General features: G+C 43.5%; 1 protein-coding gene across 1 annotated transcript in view; it reads right to left on the bottom strand.

Annotated features, from left to right (window-relative positions):
• The window catches only part of LOC123993718 (protocadherin Fat 2-like), an 81,071-nt gene that overhangs the window by 20,862 nt on the left and 37,453 nt on the right, over window positions 1-22,756 (bottom strand). The window contains exons 10-17 of the mRNA XM_046296135.1: window positions 22,399-22,609; window positions 21,949-22,135; window positions 18,308-21,791; window positions 17,769-18,153; window positions 13,786-13,982; window positions 12,224-12,377; window positions 8,486-8,719; window positions 5,209-5,598 (exon numbers count right to left, since the gene is read on the bottom strand). Of these exons, the coding sequence (XP_046152091.1) occupies window positions 5,209-5,598; window positions 8,486-8,719; window positions 12,224-12,377; window positions 13,786-13,982; window positions 17,769-18,153; window positions 18,308-21,791; window positions 21,949-22,135; window positions 22,399-22,609 (5,242 nt within the window). The remainder of the gene's footprint in view (window positions 1-5,208; window positions 5,599-8,485; window positions 8,720-12,223; window positions 12,378-13,785; window positions 13,983-17,768; window positions 18,154-18,307; window positions 21,792-21,948; window positions 22,136-22,398; window positions 22,610-22,756) is intronic.

The raw sequence follows: 22,756 nt of genomic DNA, 5'->3' as shown, positions 1-22,756 counted from the left end.
GTCTCTGTCTCCCCCTCTCCTTCTCGTCCCCCTCTTTTTCTCTCACCCCCTCTCTCTCTGTCTCCCCCTCTCCTTCTCATCCCCCTCTCTTTCTCTTTCACTCTCTGTGTCTCTGTCTCCCCCTCTCCTTCTCGTCCCCCTCTTTTTCTCTCACCCCCTCTCTCTCTGTCTCCCCCTCTCCTTCTCATCCCCCTCTCTTTCTCTTTCACTCTCTGTGTCTCTGTCTCCCCCTCTCCTTCTCATCCCCCTCTCTTTCTCTCACCCCCTCTCCCCCCTTCTCGTCCCCCTCTCTTTCTCTTTCACTCTCCGTGTCTCTGTCTCCCCCTCTCCTTCTCGTCCCCTCTCTTTCTCCCACCCCTCTCTCTGTCTCCCCCTCTCCTTCTCATCCCCCTCTCTTTCCCTCTCACTCTCTGTGTCTCTGTCTCCCCCTCTCCTTCTCGTCCCCCTCTTTCTCTCACCCCCTCTCTCTGTCTCCCCCTCTCCTTCTCATCCCCCTCTCTTTCCCTCTCACTCTCTGTGTGTCTGTCTCCCCCTCTCCTCCTCATCCCCCTCTCTTTCTCTTTCACTCTCTGTGTCTCTGTCTCCCCCTCTCCTTCTCGTCCCCCTCTCTTTCTCTCACCCCCTCTCTCTGTCTCCCCCTCTCCTTCTCACCCCCTCTCTTTCCCTCTCACTCTCTGTGTGTCTGTCTCCCCGCTCTCCTTCTCGTCCCCCTCTCTTTCTCTCTCTGTGTGTCTGTCTCCCCCCTCTCCTTCTCATCCCCCTCTCTTTCTCTCTCACTTCTTCCATCTCTCTATCTCTCAGCTGCAGAAACAGACACCTGTAAATGGAGGAAAGAGAGTGTTCCTGGATTCCTGGGGCATCTGCCAGTCTGGTTTACACACTTCCTTAACACAAGACAAGATAACAACATAACAACAGTCATAACCGCCACCTGCATTCCTTTAAAATACCAACCAGGTTTCAACATGTGCAATAATATCACACAGGTACAATTCTCTGTTTGTTGAGGTAGTTAAGGTTAGGAAAAGTGTTAGGGATAAACTAACACGCAACAAAAAATGTACTTTTGACACCAATTTGACAGAAGCTATAACCCATCTAGACATGACCGTATTCAAGGGTTTGGGTCAATTCGAATCAAAGTCAGTTATTTCAGCAAGTGATTTGAATTTAATATCCCAAAATAGCTTCTCCTTTATCAGTTTATTGAGAGGTCATTGAAAATAATTGAATTGGAATTTCAATTTACTTCCTGAATTGTTTGATTTCAACCCTGAACTCATGTTGGAACTGAGTTGGTAAATATGCATTTGGAAGTGCCACCTGGTTTTCACTGACGTTCCAATGAGAAAAGAGAAAAATAACTGAAGTTGGACTAACTAAAGAAAATTACCCAATGTACTGTGTTATACTGCAGGGCTCTGCTCTGAAGAAAGACAACAACGAGAATCACAACTCTAAACTCTCTCTTTCATGTGACTAGCTGAGACCAAAGAAAATAACATTAAGCTTCCACGCCTGTCTCCATTGATACAACATGTAATACATAACATTGAGCTTCCACGTCTGTCTCCACTGATACAACATGTAATACATAACATTAAGCTTCCACGCCTGTCTCCATTGATACAACATGTAATACATAACATTAAGCTTCCACGTCTGTCTCCACTGATACAACATGTAATACATAACATTAAGCTTCCACGTCTGTCTCCACTGATACAACATGTAATACATAACATTAAGCTTCCACGTCTGTCTCCATTGATACAACATGTAATACATAACATTAAGCTTCCACGTCTGTCTCCACTGATACAACATGTAATACATAACATTAAGCTTCCACGTCTGTCTCCACTGATACAACATGTAATACATAACATTAAGCTTCCACGTCTGTCTCCATTGATACAACATGTAATACATAACATTAAGCTTCCAACTGATACAACATGTAATACATAACATTAAGCTTCCACGTCTGTCTCCACTGATACAACATGTAATACATAACATTAAGCTTCCACGTCTGTCTCCATTGATACAACATGTAATACATAACATTAAGCTTCCACGTCTGTCTCCACTGATACAACATGTAATACATAACATTAAGCTTCCACGTCTGTCTCCACTGATACAACATGTAATACATAACATTAAGCTTCCACGTCTGTCTCCACTGATACAACATGTAATACATAACATTAAGCTTCCACGTCTGTCTCCATTGATACAACATGTAATACATAACATTAAGCTTCCACGTCTGTCTCCACTGATACAACATGTAATACATAACATTAAGCTTCCACGTCTGTCTCCACTGATACAACATGTAATACATAACATTAAGCTTCCACGTCTGTCTCCACTGATACAACATGTAATACATAACATTAAGCTTCCAATCTGTCTCCACTGATACAACATGTAATACATAACATTAAGCTTCCACGTCTGTCTCCACTGATACAACATGTAATACATAACATTAAGCTTCCACGTCTGTCTCCATTGATACAACATGTAATACATAACATTGAGCTTCCACGTCTGTCTCCACTGATACAACATGTAATACATAACATTAAGCTTCCACGTCTGTCTCCACTGATACAACATGTAATACATAACATTGAGCTTCCACGTCTGTCTCCACTGATACAACATGTAATACATAACATTAAGCTTCCACGTCTGTCTCCACTGATACAACATGTAATACATAACATTAAGCTTCCACGTCTGTCTCCACTGATACAACATGTAATACATAACATTAAGCTTCCACGTCTGTCTCCACTGATACAACATGTAATACATAACATTAAGCTTCCACGTCTGTCTCCACTGATACAACATGTAATACATAACATTAAGCTTCCACGTCTGTCTCCATTGATACAACATGTAATACATAACATTAAGCTTCCACGTCTGTCTCCACTGATACAACATGTAATACATAACATTAAGCTTCCACGTCTGTCTCCACTGATACAACATGTAATACATAACATTAAGCTTCCACGTCTGTCTCCACTGATACAACATGTAATACATAACATTAAGCTTCCACGTCTGTCTCCACTGATACAACATGTAATACATAACATTAAGCTTCCACGTCTGTCTCCACTGATACAACATGTAATACATAACATTAAGCTTCCACTTCCACGTCTGTCTCCACTGATACAACATGTAATACATAACATTAAGCTTCCACGTCTGTCTCCACTGATACAACATGTAATACATAACATTAAGCTTCCACGTCTGTCTCCACTGATACAACATGTAATACATAACATTAAGCTTCCACGTCTGTCTCCATTGATACAACATGTAATACATAACATTAAGCTTCCACGTCTGTCTCCACTGATACAACATGTAATACATAACATTAAGCTTCCACGTCTGTCTCCACTGATACAACATGTAATACATAACATTAAGCTTCCACGTCTGTCTCCATTGATACAACATGTAATACATAACTAAAAAAACAACTTTGTTGCTTTGACACAATGGTAACAGAACAGCTGTGTGGTGGGATGATTACTCCTGGGATGGAACTACACACGAGTGGATTAAGTTGCCGACAAGCCCGGATATTGAACGGTTTAGCAACTAATACAGACATTGGTTTGGCTCAGTCCAACCAACCTCTATGAGACTCCTGCCCTGCTACGGTATATCAAAGCAGGGAGGATTTGTAATGAATGGACACCAAGAGAAATCAGGGAGAAAATAAACTCCAGGCGTCTGTGGTGGTGTCACGAGGTACACCTCCACAGACGTGGCACCACCATAAGACCAGGCAGTATAATACATTACTGACTAATGTATACTTATCCAGAGTGGCTGATTGCTGTACAGCTTACACTACCGGTCAAACCTTTTAGAACACCTACTCATTCAAGGGTTAACTATTTTATACATTGTAGAACTATTAAATAACACATACAGAATCATGTAGTAACCAAAAAAAAGTGTAAACTTTATGGAAAATTATGGAATGTTTTGGAATCTCACAGAACCTTACTAACCCATGGAACTCCTGGAAGTAACGGAACAGAACCTTACTAACCCATGGAACTCCTGGAAGTGACGGAACAGAACCTTACTGACCCATGGAACTCCTGGAAGTGACGGAACAGAACCTTACTAACCCATGGAACTCCTGGAAGTGACGGAACAGAACCTTACTGACCCATGGAACTCCTGGAAGTGACGGAACAGAACCTTACTGACCCATGGAACTCCTGGAAGTGACGGAACAGAACCTTACTGACCCATGGAACTCCTGGAAGTGACGGAACAGAACCTTACTGACCCATGGAACTCCTGGAAGTGACGGAACAGAACCTTACTGACCCATGGAACTCCTGGAAGTGACGGAACAGAACCTTACTAACCCATGGAACTCCTGGAAGTAATGGAACAGAACCTTACTAACCCATGGAACTCCTGGAAGTAATGGAACAGAACCTTACTAACCCATGGAACTCCTGGAAGTGGCGGAACAGAACCTTACTGACCCATGGAACTCCTGGAAGTGAAGGAACAGAACCTTACTAACCCATGGAACTCCTGGAAGTGACGGAACAGAACCTTACTGACCCATGGAACTCCTGGAAGTGACTGAACAGAACCTTACTGACCCATGGAACTCCTGGAAGTAACGGAACAGAACCTTACTAACCCATGGAACTCCTGGAAGTGACTGAACAGAACCTTACTAACCCATGGAACTCCTGGAAGTAATGGAACAGAACCTTACTAACCCATGGAACTCCTGGAAGTGACGGAACAGAACCTTACTAACCCATGGAACTCCTGGAAGTAACGGAACAGAACCTTACTAACCCATGGAACTCCTGGAAGTGACGGAACAGAACCTTACTAACCCATGGAACTCCTGGAAGTGACGGAACAGAACCTTACTAACCCATGGAACTCCTGGAAGTGACTGAACAGAACCTTACTAACCCATGGAACTCCTGGAAGTAACAGAACAGAACCTTACTAACCCATGGAACTCCTGGAAGTGACGGAACAGAACCTTACTGACCCATGAAACTCCTGGAAGTGACGGAACAGAACCTTACTAACCCATGGAACTCCTGGAAGTGACGGAACAGAACCTTACTAACCCATGGAACTCCTGGAAGTGACGGAACAGAACCTTACCAGTTGCTGGGTGCAGGTAGAACCTTCCCCCCTCGTTGCCGGAGACGATGGAGTAGACGATGGATTCCGTCTCGGTCCCATCTCTAGTGAGGGCAGAGACGCTGATGACCTCTGACCCCACCAGGGTGGATTCTGGGATCTGGGCGGAGTACTCCTGGCTCAAGAATACCGGCTTGTAGTTGCTCAGGTCGACAACATGCACTGTAACTGTGGCGATGGAGTACAGTTGTCGGGGAAGCCCCCTATCGGTGGCTTTGACCTTGAGTTCAAAGGTTGACCGGGTGTTTTCGGCCAGCGACCTCTCCAGGCGCAGGATACCAGAGAACTCTTCTAATGAGAAGTGGCCGCTGTTGTCCTCGAGTAGAGAATACTTCACCTCAGAGTTTATACCTGCAGAAGGAGAGGAGAGAATAGGAGTCGGTCTGGTTGTTCTGAGCAGAGACTATTTCATATAGAGACAGGGCACTATCTAGCTACTATTATCTCTATGTTATTTCACCTCAGTGTTCATATTGTCAGTCTGGTTGGTTTAGCACCATGAGTTTAGGTTTCTTCCAAAGTATGCTAATCCCAACAGTAGGTAATAACTTAATATACAGCTACGAGTTAATGGCCTTATCAAAACAATATGCAAGGTGCAATTATGAAGAAGACTCAACTAATAAACAGTCATAAAAAAAAGCCAAACAGCCATAATAAACAGCCTCAGGATAATATAAATCTTTCTTTCTTTCTTTCTCATTCCCAGAGCAAGAAATTAGTAAAGGCTCTGAATACTTATATACTGTAAATGTGATATTTCTAAAAAATAAATAAAAAAAAACATGTTTTTTTCTTTGTCATTATGGGGTATTGTGATGTCATTATGGGGTATTGTGATGTCATTATGGGGTATTGTGATGTCATTATGGGGTATTGTGTGTAGATTGATGAGGGGGAAAGAATGAGGCTGTAACGTAACAACATATGGAAAAAGTCAAGAGGTCTGAATACCTGCTGAATGTTCTGTAAACACACATCAATTACATGACAAGAAAAACACAATCAAATGAAACCAAAACAATCTTTAGGAAAAATGTACTCTAACATCCTCCTGAATTGATCAACAGGCACCAATTGAACCAAATTTAAGGACTTTTGGAGATCATTCCACATGACGGCCTACAGGGAGGAGGTGAGGGCACTCAGAGTGTGGTGTCAGGAAAATAACCTCACACTCAATGTCAACAAAACAAAGGAGATGATCGTGGACTTCAGGAAACAGCAGAGGTAGGACCCCCTATCCCCATCAATGGGACAGTAATGGAGAGGGTAGTAAGTTTTAAGTTCCTCTGCGTGCACATCACGGACAAACTGAAATGATCCACCCACACAGACAGTGTGGAGAAGAAGGCGCAGCGCCTCTTCAACCTCAGGAGGCTGAAGAAATTTGGCTTGTCACCAAAAGCACTCACAAACTTCTACAGATGCACAATCGAGAGCATCCTGTCAGGCTGTATCACTACCTGGTATAGCAACTGCTCCGCCCATAACCGTAAGGCTCTCCAGAGGGTAGTGAGGTCTGCACAACGCATCACCGGGGACAAACTACCTGCCCTCCAGGACACCTACACCACCCGATGTCACAGGAAGGCTAAGAAGATCATCAAGGACAACAACCACCCGAGTCACTGTCTGTTCACCCCGCTATCATCCAGAAGGCGAGGTCAGTACAGGTGCATCAAAGCGGGGACCGAGAGACTGAAAAACAGCTTCTATCTCAAGGCCATCAGACTGTTAAACAGCCATCACTAACACTGAGTGGCTGCTGCCAACACACTGACTCAACTTTAGCCACTTTAATAATGGAAAAATTGATGTAATCAATTTATCACTTGCCACTTTATATAATGCTTACATACCCTACATTACTCCTCTCATATGTATATACTGTACGCTATACCATCTACTGCATCTTGCCATCTAGATGTAATTAAAAGTATCACTAGCCACTTTAAACAATGCCAATCTATTTAAGGTTTTCATACCCTACATTGCTCATCTCATATGTATATACTGTACTCTATACCATCTACTGCATCTATATGTATATACTGTACTCTATACCATCTACTGCATCTTTCCTATGCCGTTCGGGCATCACTCATTCATATATTTTTATATACATATTCATTCCTTTACAAGCTAGTTGTTGTGAAATTGTTAGGTTATATTACTTGTTAGAGATTACTGCATGGACGGAACTAGAAGCACAAGCATTTCGTTACACTCGCATTAACATCTGCTAACCATGTGCATGTGACAAATACATTTGATTTGATTTGATGAGAAGAAAGAAAAAACAAAGAAAATGATTGTCCTAACTCAGTAGATATTTATGAGTTCTCCAGGTTTACCCATCCCTGATTCCAGGTCTGGTAGCTTAAACGTCTGAAGGTGAACAATGAGGTAAGGTATGGCAGAAGTTTATGCAAGAGGGCTTTTAAGTCAACAAAAAAATAGCGCAATGCATCGCTCTACGAGTCTTCAGAGAGGGCCAGTTTCTGATACAGAATGCATGCGATGTGTCCTGAGCTTAATACCTGTAACAAAGTGCAGTGCACTGTGGTAAACTACATCCAATGACTTGAGTGTATTGCCTGCTGCATTCATATCCACAATATTGCCATAGTCTAAAGCCATCAGAAATGTTGACTGAATTATTTGTTTTCTGCTATTTAACAAAAGACAGGACCTGTTCTTATAGAATAAGACTATTTGAATTCTTAATTTCTTAATCAATTTATCAACATGTTTTTTGAAAGATAGCTTTTCGGCAATCCAGATGCCTAGATCTTTAAATTAAATATGCATAAATTAGTGATGCGCTTGTTGACTCATATCCTGCAGTCCCGTTGGTTATATCCACAGAGGGGGTGGGGTTTAGGGCCATGAAATATTATGTGGAGGTGGGTGGCAGTCAGGAAGTATATAGGAGAATAGTTTCTCTGTTATCACCTGGGGAATAGGAGAACAGTCTCCATGTTATGACCTGGGGATGTATATAGGAGTAGAGCCTCTGATACATGAAGGGGACATTTCGATTCTACCATAGAAATAGAATTACTAGATCAGACAAAGCCCCTCAAACCGTGCCTCAGAATGCAAATGTTCATTCTAGTCATTCTGATTCTATAGATTTTAGCACATGAAATAAAATAACTAGATCAGCTAAGCCCCTTCAGACTCTCCCTCAGAATGTTTACACTTTTCATTTGATATCAATAACATAACTTACCTGTGTCAGGGTCTTTGGCGTAGATGACGGCGATGGGTGTCCTGACGGTGGTGTTGTCGAACACGGTGATTTCATAGTGGTTGTTGGAGAACTTGGGAGGGTTGTCATTCATATCCTGGATCATGAGTAAGATGTCTGCCTGGCAGGAGCGACCTCCGCCGTCTGTGGCTTTAACTACCAGATCATACTCCATCATCTTCTCCCGGTCCAACTGGGCCAGGGTGAACAACTCCCCTGTCACAGAGAAGAAGAACAGATAATTAGATTAACATATTATAGATAACTTGTTCCTTCTAAGTCCATCTCCTAGTGGAGCAGAGGGCCTCACATACAATATGTAGATGGATAGATTTAGTCTAAGTATAGATGAAACTGACTGTTGGTGATGGGAAAAATCACTGAGATTTACAGTATCAGTCAAATGTTAGGACACACATACTTATTCAAGGGGTTTTCTTTATTTTTAATATTTTCTACATTGTAGAATAATAGTGAAGACATCAAAACTATGAAATATCACATATGGAATCATGTAGTAACCAAAAAAAAGTGTTAAACAAATCCAAATATATTTTCTATTGAAGATTCTTCAAAGTTCATTAGAGTTAGCTGCACCTCCAATTGCACCACAAATAAATGTTTCACAGAGCTCCAGCAACAGACACATGTCAACATCAACTGTTTAGAGGAGACTCTGTAAATCAGGCCTTCGTGGTCGAATTGCTGCAATGAAACCACTACTAAAGGACACCAATAAGAAGAAGAGACTTGCTTGGGCCAAGAAACACGAGCAATGGACATTAGACTTGTAGAAATTTGTCCTTTAGTCTGATGAGTCCAAATTTGAGATTTTTGGTTCAAACCGCCAATGGCTTTGTGAGATGCAGAGTAGGTGAACGGATGATAGCCGCATGTGTGGTTCCCACCGTGAAGCATGGAGGTGTGATGGTGTGGGGGTGCTTTGCTGGTGACACTGTCAGTGATTTATTTGGAATTCAAGGCACACTTAACCTGCATGGCTACCACAGAATTCTGCAGCGATACGCAATCCCATCTAGTTTGCGCTTAGTGGGACTATCATAGCTTCACAGCAAAAGCTATCCAAGTGTTTATGTAAGGACATCTCTCTCAGCAGACAAAACATTACAAACAGCTAGCAGCAAAGTAGATTGGTCACGAAAGTCAGAAAAGCAATAAAATTAATCGCTTACCTTTGATGATCTTCGGATGTTTGCACTCACGAGACTCCCAGTTACACAATAAATGTTCCTTTTGTTCCATAGAGATTATTTTTATATCCAAAATATCTCCATTTGGTTTGCGCGTTCTGTTCAGAAATCCACAGGCTCGAGCGGTCATGACGGGGCAGACAAATTCCAAATAGTATCCGTAAAGTTCGTAGAAACATGTCAAATGTTTTTTATAATCGATCCTCTGGTTGTTTTTACAATAAATAATCAATACTATTTCAAATAGGAGAGAGAGAGAAAATGTCTGCTCCAAGCTGTTGCGCATGCAAAACTCTGCTGGCACCCAGCTGGCACCCTGATGCGATGTGATCCTTCTCGCTCATTTTTCAGAATAAAAGCCTGAAACTATGTCTAAAGACTGTTCACACCACGTGGAAGCCATAGAGAAAGGAAACTGGTTGATATCCCTTTAAATGGAGGGAAGGCATGCAATGGAACAGGGAGATTAGTTTCTCTTAGGCACTTCCTTGTTGGATTTTCCTCAGGTTTTCACCTGCAATATCAGTTATGTTATACTCACAGACAATTCTTTGACAGTTTTGGAAACTTTAGTGTTTTCTATCATAATCTGACAATTATATGCATATTCTAGATTCTGGGCCTGAGAAATAGGCAGTTTCAGTTGGGTACGTTTTTCATCCAACCATCAAAATACTGCCCCCTACACTCAACAGGTTAACACTTTTTTGGTTACTACATGATTCCATATGTGTTTTTTCATAGTTTTGATGTCTTCACTATTATTCTACAATGTAGAACAGTCAAATACAGAAAAACCCTTGAATGAGTAGGTGTATCCAAACTTTTGACTGGTACTGTATATCACAATGGTGGGGAAAAAACACTGAGATGTATATCACAATGGTGGGGAAAAAACACTGAGATGTATATCAAAATGGTGGGAGAAAAACACTGAGATGTACATGTATATCAAAATGGTGGGAGAAAAACACTGAGATGTATATCAAAATGGTAGAGAAAAACACTGAGATGTATATCAAAATGGTGGAGAAAAACACTGAGATGTATATCAAAATGGTGGAGAAACACACTGAGATGTATATCAAAATGGTGGAGAAAAACACTGAGATGTATATCAAAATGGTGGGAGAAAACACTGAGATGTACAGTATATCAAAATGGTGGGAGAAAAACACTGAGATGTATATCAAAATGGTGGAGAAACACACTGAGATGTATATCAAAATGGTGGAGAAACACACTGAGATGTATATCAAAATGGTGGAGAAACACACTGAGATGTATATCAAAATGGTGGGAGAAAAACACTGAGATGTATATCAAAATGGTAGAGAAAAACACTGAGATGTATATCAAAATGGTGGAGAAAAACACTGAGATGTATATCAAAATGGTGGGAGAAAAACACTGAGATGTACAGTATATCAAAATGGTGGGAGAAAAACACTGAGATGTATATCAAAATGGTGGAGAAAACACTGAGATGTATATCAAAATGGTGGAGAAACACACTGAGATGTATATCAAAATGGTGGAGAAACACACTGAGATGTATATCAAAATGGTGGAGAAACACACTGAGATGTATATCAAAATGGTGGAGAAACACACTGAGATGTATATCAAAATGGTGGAGAAACACACTGAGATGTATATCAAAATGGTGGAGAAACACACTGAGATGTATATCAAAATGGTGGAGAAACACACTGAGATGTATATCAAAATGGTGGGAGAAAAACACTGAGATGTATATCAAAATGGTGGAGAAAACACTGAGATGTATATCAAAATGGTGGAGAAACACACTGAGATGTATATCAAAATGGTGGGAGAAAAACACTGAGATGTATATCAAAATGGTGGAGAAACACACTGAGATGTATATCAAAATGGTGGAGAAACACACTGAGATGTATATCAAAATGGTGGAGAAACACACTGAGATGTATATCAAAATGGTGGAGAAACACGCTGAGATGTACAGTATATCAAAATGGTGGGGAAAGGGCCAGAGGGTAGGCCTATACATTCTTTAAAAACATTTGACAAAATATTTACTGAAATCTATCAAGAACAAAACCGTGAGAAGTACATATAAATCACAACATGTTTACATTTCTGGTCGTCATTCACCGTGCTACCAGTGTCATAACATTACTTTGGATTGAAGGCCATATCAAAGCTTCTCCTGGCATATATGTAATGTGATAGCACACATTCTTAAGATTATGAGCTCTGTTTGACTTACAATAATGAAGAGAGATTGATGATGGGCTTGTGCTATGACAAATAGGAAGTATGGTTGATGATAAGCCAAAGCACCAAATACAGAAAAAACACCAAACCTTTGTGTCGGTCTGACGGTAGACACCATCTTGTCTTCTCTGAAGACCTCAGTTTAAGTATTTTGTAAGAATGGAGATGCAATCTCTCAACTCAAACAAAAACAGATTTCAATTAGGGCCTCTTTCTGCTTAGACCCCAAATAAAAGATGTCTCTAACCTGTCTTTTGATCAAGATGGAACTTGTCTGCGTTGGGACCGTGGAGGGTGTAGGACACTAGTCCGTTGTTGCCGATGTCTGGGTCCGACGCTGAAACCTTCATGATGAACATGCGTGACGGGGAATTCTCCATGACGGCCTCTGTGTACAGCCACTGAAACATTGATAGTTAGCTACATCTTAGGTCAAATTGCAGTTGTTGACACATTCACATTTCATTCATGCTTAGGTAGGCTACCGCTGCTGGATGTGTTATGTAGAGTGTCTTTGGAAAGTATTCAGACCCCTTGACTTTTTCCGCATTTAGTTACGTTACAGCCTTATTCTAAAAGAGATTACATTGTTTTTTCCCCCTCATCAATCCACACACAATACCCCATAATGTCAAAGCAAAAACAGGTTTAAAAAAAAAAAAAACAGGAAATATCACATTTACATAAGTATTCAGTATTCAGTTTACAACCTCGAGTCTTTTTGGGTATGACCTGTATTTGGGGAGTTTCTCCCATTCTTTGGTTTTCATCAATAATCTCTCTTTACTTTGCTCTGTTCATCTTTGCCTCGATCCTGACTAGTCTCCCAGTCCCTGCCGCTGGAAAACAACCCCAAGCATGATGCTGCCGCCACCATGCTTCACCGTAGGGATGGTCTCAGGTTTCCTCCAGACATGAAGCTTGGCATTCAGTCCAAAGAGTTCAATCTTTTGGCAAACTCCAAGTGGGCTGTCATGTGCCTTTTAATGAGGAGTGGCAATAAAGGCCTGATTGGTGGAGTGCTGCAGAGATGGTTGTCCTTCTGGATGGTTCTCCCATCTCCACAGATGAACTCTGTCAGAGTGAACATTGGGTTGTTGGTCACCTCCCCGACCAAGGCCCTTCTCCACCAATTGCTCAGTTTGGCCGGGCGGCCCGCTCTAGGAAGAGTCTTGGTGGTTCCAAACTTCTACTGTTTAAGAATGATGGAGGCCACTGTGTTCTTGGGGACCTTTAATGCTGTAGACATTTTTTGGTACCCTTCCCCAGATCTGTACCTCGACACAATCCTGCCTCTGAGCTCTACGGGCAATTCCTTCCACTTCATGGCTTGGTTTTTGCTCTGACATGGACTGTCATCTGTTGGACCTCTCGAAAACATTGCAAACAATTGAATTTACCAAAGGTAGACTCCAATCAAGTTGAAGAAACATCTCAAGGATGATCATTGAAAACAGGATGCACCTGAGCTCATTTTCGAGTCTCATACCAAAGGGTGTGAATACTTATGTAAATAAGGTATTTTAATAAGGTATTTTAAAATAAATTTGCAAAATGTTTTTTTTTTAAATCAGTTAGTCATTAAGGTGTATTGTGTGTAGATTGCTGAATATTTTTATTTATTTAATCCATTTTAGAATAAGGCTGTAACGTAACGTAATTTGGAAAAAGAAAAAGGGTCTGAAAACTCTCCCGAAGGAACTGTATTTAATGAACTGCTATTAAAGTCCTTAGGTCGGTACAACGTGTTTAAGTTGTATAAGACATGTGGTATATCATCTACAGGAATCTAAATATATACTGACGTACCTGCACACACAGAGGACTGTTATCGTTGATGTCTAGGACATGGACCTCTACCGTGGCAGGGGCCTCGAATCTCCCGTCGGTAACGATTATCTTCAGGGAGTACTTATCTTTAGCTTCACGGTCAAGAGACTCTTTGAGGACCAGCCCCCATTCCTCTCCCTCTTGCACAATGGAGAACTGGCCCAATGGGTCTCCATCTAAGGAAAAACATTTGAATGTAATGCATCAATGCCAATGCTACCTGGAGGCCAACATGAGTTTGGTCATCACCACCACATTTCTTCCTGTCAATGTAGTCACTTTTACACTTAGAATGAACCATTATAGGAGACATGTTGCTCTGTTATCATAAGCCATTATTATAGTAGATACATATTGCTCTGCTTTAATACGCCATTATAGTAGATACACTGCTCAAAAAAATAAAGGGAACACTAAAATAACACATCCTAGATCTGAATGAAATATTCTTATTAAATATTTTTTTCTTTACATAGTTGAATGTTTCTGACATCAAAATCACACAAAAATCATCAATGGAAATCAAAGTTATCAACCCATGGAGGTCTGGATTTGGAGTCGCACTCAAAAATGAAGTGGAAAACCACACTACAGGCTGATCCAACTTTGATGTAATGTCCTTAAAACAAGTCAAAATTAGGCTCAGTAGTGTGTGTGGCCTCCACGTGCCTGTATGACCTCCCTACAACGCCTGGGCATGCTCCTGATGAGGTGGCGGATGGTTTCCTGAGGGATCTCCTCCCAGACCTGGACTAAAGCATCCACCAACTCCTGGACAGTCTGTAGTGCAACGTGGTGTTGGTGGATGGAGCGAGGCATGATGTCCCAGATGTGCTCAATTGGATTCAGGTCTGGGGAACGGGCGGGCCAGTCCATTGCATCAATGCCTTCCTCTTGCAGGAACTGCTGACACACTCCAGCCACATGAGGTCTAGCATTGTCTTGCATTAGGAGGAACACAGGGCCAACCTCACTAGCATATGGTCTCACAAGGGGTCTGAAGATCTCATCTCGGTACCTAACGGCAGTCAGGCTATCTCTGGCGAGCACATGGAGGGCTGTGCGGCCCCCCAAAGAAATGCCACCCCACACCATGACTGACCCACCCCCAAACTGGTCATGCTGGAGGATGTTGCAGGCAGCAGAACGTTCTCCACGGCGTCTCCAGACTCTGTCACGTCTGTCACATGTGCTCAGTGTGATCCTGCTTTCATATGTGAAGAGCACAGGGCGCCAGTGGCGAATTTGCCAATGTTGGTGTTCTCTGGCAAATGCCAAACGTCCTGCACGGTGTTGGGCTGTAAGTACAACCCCCACCTGTGGATGTCGGGCCCTCATACCACCCTCATGAAGTCTGTTTCTGACCGTTTGAGCAGACACATGCACATTTGTGGCCTGCTGGAGGTCATTTTGCAGGGCTCTGGCAGTGCTCCTCCTGCTCCTCCTTGCACAAAGGCGGAGGTAGCGGTCCTGCTGCTGGGTTGATGCCCTCCTACGGCCTCCTCTACGTCTCCTGATGTACTGGCCTGTCTCCTGGTAGCGCCTCCATGCTCTGGACACTATGCTGACAGACATAGCAAACCTTCTTGCCACAGCTCGCATTGATGTGCCATCCTGGATGAGCTGCACTACCTTTTTTATTTTTTTTTATTTTTTTATTTCACCTTTATTTAACCAGGTAGGCTAGTTGAGAACAAGTTCTCATTTGCAACTGCGACCTGGCCAAGATAAAGCATAGCAGTGTGAACAGACAACACAGAGTTACACATGGAGTAAACAATTAACAAGTCAATAACACAGTAGAAAAAAGGGGGAGTCTATATACAATGTGTGCAAAAGGCATGAGGTAGGCGAATAATTACAATTTTGCAGATTAACACTGGAGTGATAAATGATCAGATGGTCATGTACAGGTAGAGATATTGGTGTGCAAAAGAGCAGAAAAGTAAATAAATAAAACAGTATGGGGATGAGGTAGGTGAAAATGGGTGGGCTATTTACCAATAGACTATGTACAGCTGCAGCGATCGGTTAGCTGCTCAGATAGCTGATGTTTGAAGTTGGTGAGGGAGATAAAAGTCTCCAACTTCAGCGATTTTTGCAATTCGTTCCAGTCACAGGCAGCAGAGTACTGGAACGAAAGGCGGCCAAATGAGATGTTGGCTTTAGGGATGATCAATGAGATAAACCTGCTGGAGCGCGTGCTACGGATGGGTGTTGCCATCGTGACCAGTGAACTGAGATAAGGCGGAGCTTTAGCATGGACTTGTAGATGACCTGGAGCCAGTGGGTCTGGCGACGAATATTTAGCGAGGGCCAGCCGACTAGAGCATACAAGTCGCAGTGGTGGGTGGTATAAGGTGCTTTAGTGACAAAACGGATGGCACTGTGATAGACTGTATCCAGTTTGCTGAGTAGAGTGTTGGAAGCCATTTTGTAGATGACATCGCCGAAGTCAAGGATCGGTAGGATAGTCAGTTTTACTAGGGTAAGCTTGGCGGCGTGAGTGAAGGAGGCTTTGTTGCGGAATAGAAAGCCGACTCTTGATTTGATTTTCGATTTGGAGATGTTTGATATGAGTCTGGAAGGAGAGTTTGCAGTCTAGCCAGACACCTAGGTACTTATAGATGTCCACATATTCAAGGTCGGAACCATCCAGGGTGGTGATGCTAGTCGCGCATGCGGGTGCAGGCAGCGATCGGTTGAAAAGCATGCATTTGGTTTTACTAGCGTTTAAGAGCAGTTGGAGGCCACGGAAGGAGTGTTGTATGGCATTGAAGCTCGTTTGGAGGTTAGATAGCACAGTGTCCAATGACGGGCCGAAAGTATATAGAATGGTGTCGTCTGCGTAGAGGTGGATCAGGGAATCGCCCGCAGCAAGAGCAACATCATTGATATATACAGAGAAAAGAGTCGGCTCGAGAATTGTACCCTGTGGCACCCCCATAGAGACTGCCAGAGGACCGGACAGCATGCCCTCCGATTTGACACACTGAACTCTGTCTGCAAAGTAATTGGTGAACCAGGCAAGGCAGTCATCCGAAAAACCGAGGCTACTGAGTCTGCCGATAAGAATATGGTGATTGACAGAGTCGAAGGCCTTGGCAAGGTCGGTGAAGACTGCTGCACAGTACTGTCTTTTATCGATGGCGGTTATGATATCGTTTAGTACCTTGAGTGTGGCTGAGGTGCACCTGTGACCGGCTCGGAAACCAGATTGCACAGCGGAGAAGGTACGGTGGAATTCGAGATGGTCAGTAACCTGTTTGTTGACTTGGCTTTCGAAGACCTTAGATAGGCAGGGCAGGATGGATATAGGTCTGTAACAGTTTGGGTCCAGGGTGTCTCCCCCTTTGAAGAGGGGGATGACTGCGGCAGCTTTCCAATCCTTAGGGATCTCGGACGATATGAAAGAGAGGTTGAACAGGCTGGTAATAGGGGTTGCGACAATGGCGGCGGATAGTTTCAGAAATAGAGGGTCCAGATTGTCAAGCCCAGCTGATTTGTACGGGTCCAGGTTTTGGAGCTCTTTCAGAACATCTGCTATCTGGATTTGGGTAAAGGAGAACCTGGAGAGGCTTGGGCGAGGAGTTGCGGGGGGGGCGGAGCTGTTGGCCGAGGTTGGAGTAGCCAGGCGGAAGGCATGGCCAGCCGTTGAGAAATTGACTCCGTCTCATGCTACCACTAGAGTGAAAGCACCGCCAGCATTCAAAAGTGACCAAAACATCAGCCAGGAAGCATAGGAACATTGTGTTGTTTAAGTGTTCCCTTGATTTTTTTGAGCAGTTTATTACTCTGTTATAATAAGCCATTACAGTAGATATATTGCTCTGTAAAATAATCTTATTTAAATATTGTTCATAATGCTGATAGGCCTGAGAAAACGACTAATCAACGACTTAAAAAAAAGTGTATGTGATCAATCATTCAATCAATCAAATGAATCAATCAACAAGACTCACCTGTGATGTAACACGTGTTCTGCCTGTTTTCTTTAGTCACATCCATATCAACAGTCGTCAGGCTCATGATGACCTCCCCGGGCCTAGCGTTCTCCATGACAGACCCATGGTACACGTCCTCCGTGAACCGAGGAGGGTTGTCGTTCTCGTCACTCACCGTCACCTCCACTAGAACTGAGGACGAGAGCTTCACCTCCCCCCCGTGGTCAGTAGCCACCACTGTGAAGCTGTAGTGCTGAGTCGTCTCACAGTCCGTTTCTCTCAGAGTAGTTATCCAACCGCTCTCACTGTCGATGGAGAAGACATCGGCGACGTCATCGGGTTCGGCTTCCAAGGTGTAGGTCACCTGTCCATTGGTGTCTTGGTCGGGGTCGTTGGCAGTCACCTGGATGGAGGAATGGATAAATGATATAAAACTAAACTGCCCCAAAAAGGGAATTTGATTTGCACATCTTGAACACAGAAATCATAAAGAATTGCATACAACATTCAAGTACAAAAATATTATATCAGTGAAAAAAAGATCTGAAAGAACATACCTGGATGACGGTGGTTCCTGGTGGCATGTTCTCAGCCAGGAAGGCCTTGTAAGGGTTGGCCTCGAACACCGGCACGTTGTCATTCACATCCTGGACCTGGATGCTGACCGACACCAGCGAGGCTACATCGGTCCCGTTGTGGTTGCCTTGAGCAATAACATCTATCTGATACCACTTGGTCTTCTCGTGGTCAATGCTCTTCTGGACGAGTAGAGTACCGCTCTCTTTATCCAGAGCAAACACTCTGTCTCTGTTACTCTCCACTGTGTTGCCATTGACCAGGCTGTAGATGACTGGCATGTCGGAGTCGGCCTTGATCGTCCCGATCTCTGTTCCAATGGAGATGTCCTCGGCTGCGGAGAAGGTGTACAGTGGCTCTGAGAACTTCGGAAGAGAGACCTCAGGTGGTACTACTTTCACCTGCACCGGAACCGTGGAGTTGTAGAATGGTAATCCGCCATCCCGAGCCTTGACTTTGAAGTTTAATATCTTGTTCTCTTGACCTATCAGGCTCTCTTTGACGCTGACTATGCCAGTGAAGGGGTTGATCTCGATGATGTCCTGGGTCACTTCCTCTGCTTCCTCCACGGTGTAGGTGACGTCAGCATTTTTACCGTCGTCTGCGTCGTACGCCATTATCTGAATCACGGGAGAACCTTTGTTTACAGTAGACTGGATTGAGACCTGATACTCTGATGCTTTGAACTGAGGGGCATTATCATTTTCATCTGTCAGGATAATCTTCACAGTGCAGAACGCTACTTTCCCTCCTCCATCTTTAGCCATCACCTTGATGGCGATCACTTTTTGAGATGGGTTCTCTCGATCTAAAGGTTGAGATGTTACGATCTGTCCATTCTTGTCTATGGAAAATTTGTCATCTGCCATTTTGTTGATGATTGTGTAGTCCACGCTGCCGTAAGGTCCATCGTCAGGATCTATGGCGGCCAGGCGAATCACACGTGTTCCAGCCTCAGCGTTCTCAGCTAGTTCCGCCTCGTAGATGTTTTTGTTGAAATAGGGACTGTGTTTATTAGTGTTCATCATATCAATGTTCACAGGGGCTGTGTTCTGGAAAACTCCATCTGACACAGCCACGGTGAGGTTGTAGAATGGGTCCACATTTCTCTTGCAAACGTTAGAAAAGGAGATAATCCCGGAGGATTCGTTGATGGCGAAGTATCTTCCCTCATTACCTGAGAGGATCTTATACTGTAGATTGTTCAAGTCTCTGGTGTCGGGGTCCGAAGCTTGAATTCTTATGACGATGTGGCCACATTTGGCCAATTCATCCAGTGTTGCCTGATAATGGGTCTTGGAGAAGTTTGGAGGGTTATCGTTGACATCGGTTACGTTAACAGTGACATAGGCATCGCTGCTCAATGGGTTCGTGCCATTATCTATGGCTGTGATCTTTAACTGGAAGTGTTTCGTCTTCTCATAGTCCAACACCTGTGTCGTAACAATTAGACCACTCTGGGGGTCTATTTTAAAGAAGTCCGTTTCATTTTCCCCCGTCCCCATAATATGGAAGGTTAAGTCTCTATTTCTGCCGGAGTCTCTATCTGTGGCTGATATCTGTAATACAGACGTGCCTATGGGCAATCCTTCAGGTATATCCACTGTGTCCGTCAGCTTGGAGAAGACAGGAGCGTTATCGTTAACATCTTCAACCTCTATTTCGACAGCGGCCTCTGAAAAGGAGCCTGTCACAGAGTCAGTGGCTCGTACTGTCAATAGATGCATTGTCTGGCTCTCATAGTCCAACAAATCAGTGACACTCAACACTCCTGTTTTAAAATCTATGTGAAAGTTTTTTGAGGGATTCTTCTCTTCCAGATTGTAAATAAGCCGGTATCCCTCAGGGTTTCTTGCTTGTACATGCAAGATGGTGGTGAAGGGAGATATGTTTTCAGGGACTTTTAGAGGATAGAGCAAAGTCTGAAAAATGGGGTTGGTGCGATTTCTCACCGTGATACTCAGCTCTGCTGAAGTGGTCCAACTGGGTGAGCCCTCGTCTGTGGCCAGGACAGTCAGGGTATATTTATTAGTAGCTTCAAAGTCTATAGGCCACTGAAGGGACACATCACCAACATAAGGGTCTATCCTAAAGAGATCAAAATCCTCCTCCAACAAGTACATAACAGAGCCATTTTCTCCAAGATCACTGTCAGACGCCATGACTTGAAAGATTACATCTCCTGGGTCTGTGTCTTCCGAGATCATCATGGAGTGAGGCAGGTTCAAGAACCTTGGTGGATTGTCATTGATGTCAGATATGTAAACACTGATGTGGGTTATTGCCCAACGAGGGGGACTCCTCATGTCTCTCACCTCCACCACTATGTCATAGACATCTTGCTCCTCTCTGTCGAAGGGGATGCCGGTGGTCTCAAGCACCCCTGATGTCGGGACTATAGCAAACCGTCCCATTGGGTTCAATACCGAGTAAATCAGAGGCTCGTTCAAGTAACTACCTGAAGCTCTCAACACAGCTAACGTTTTGACCGTCATCGAGTTCTCCTCAATGGTGGCTGCATACAATCCCTGCTCAAATTTAAGATGGCCGCCTGCTGTTATGTTGGTGACGTTTACCTTAACTGTAGCAAGGTCTTTGTACAGGCCGTCAGAGGCTTTTACCAGCAGCTGGTAAAAGGATTTAAACTCTGAAACATTGTTTACAGAGATAGCACCAGTGGAAGGATGAATGAGAAAAGCATCATGAAGGTTGCCCTCTGTGATGCTGTACGAGACAGCTGAATCTGCATCTTGTGCCATGACCCGTACAACCTCCATCTCTCTGACGGGAGGGAAGATGATGGACGAGTCGTACACCGGCCTAGAGAATTTGGGGGAACAGTCATTGATATCCAGGACACGGATTGTGACTCTGGCTGGCTCTGCTGCGTACAGCGACGGTTCCCCTGAGTCCCGTACCTGAATGCTGAAGTGAAACTCAGGTGTTTCTTCAAAGTTCACCTCAGATATCACAGAGAGTGTACCCATGCTGGGATCTATCTTGAAGACTTTCATCGCTTCCGGCTCCAGGATTTGGAAGACTAGGAGAGAGTTAGAGTCCCTGTCAGCATCAGAGGCTCGTATCACCAGAGGTGTGTTGCTCTCCCCCATCACCATGCTGTTTATGTGAGCAGACTCACTAATCTGGCCATGGAATTTCTCCCGGAGGAACACCGGCGGGTTATCATTCTCATCTATCACATAGACGTAAACAACCGTATCTGACGAGGCTCCTGCCGAGGTGCTGGCACGCACTTTGAGTCTGTAAGAGAAACACCTCTCGAAGTTGAGCCTTGCTTGGACAGAGAGAACTCCGGACTCTGCATTGATGTGGAAGGTTCCGTTAGGGTCTCCATCTATGATGCTGTAGTGGACTGCGGATGGGCTGGCTGCTGAGACCGTGATCACGGGAGTTCCCAGAGCACTGGCTTCACTGACTTCTGCGAAGAACTCATCAGAGGGGAACCTGGGAGAGAGAAGAGAGAATGTTTTTTATTAGCAATTAGGAAAGCAGTACACAATAATATCAGTAGTAGCTGACGTTGAATTATTTGATACAATTTACAAATTAAAACATTTAAGAATTATCAAACAACATACTACTAGTTTATATACATATTAACCTGGGAGGGGTTCTGTCTGAGAGCAGGACGGTGATGGAGACAGAACAGAGATCGCTGTGTTGGGGAAAACCCTGGTCTGTGGCCTTCACTGTCAGATGAAACTGCTCCTGGGGTAGGCTGTCCAGAGGTTTGGCGATAGTGATGCTCCCCAGCTCACCATCAATGGCAAAGGTGTTGTCCACATTCCCTGGAAAGATGAACAATGACCAAATAAAAATGACCAAATTATTTTACAAACATATTTTTGGTGTATAATAATGTTTTAAATTGTCAACACATTTGCCTATATGTGAGGGTAAAGTACAAATCTATCTCAAATAATGATTTTATAATAGAATATACTTCTATACTCTTTTAAAGAATGCTAAAAACAGATTATCATGCTTGAAGAACATTCACAATTCAAATCCATCATAATCTACCCCCCATAATCTCTGATCTGTGTTGTACCTGAGTGAAGGGAGTAAATAATCTGAGCGTTGCTCCCCGTGTCCTTATCCACAGCCTTGACACGCAGCACCTCTGTCCCAGCCGCAGCCAGATCGGTGATAGTTCCCTCATAGCCGGCCGCCAGGAAGGCAGGAGAGTGGTCGTTGCAGTCCTCCACATAAACCACTGCCTTCACATAGTTTCTTTTCACTGGGATCTCCTGATCTCGAACCTACGGAGTAAAATGAGATGGTGAGAGCGGGACAGTGGGGGATGTTAACTTAATCCAAATTCAAACTCCTAGATAACCAGAAAAAAATGATTGCTATAATCAGACAGAGATTACTTTGTAGAACTGTTATGATAGATACGCTGTACT

Source organism: Oncorhynchus gorbuscha, linkage group LG13 (assembly GCF_021184085.1).
Source record: "Oncorhynchus gorbuscha isolate QuinsamMale2020 ecotype Even-year linkage group LG13, OgorEven_v1.0, whole genome shotgun sequence".
Lineage (NCBI taxonomy): Eukaryota > Metazoa > Chordata > Actinopteri > Salmoniformes > Salmonidae > Oncorhynchus > Oncorhynchus gorbuscha.
The sequence above is the reverse complement of the archived record's forward strand: the minus strand, read 5'-3'. Positions and strand labels throughout refer to the sequence as shown.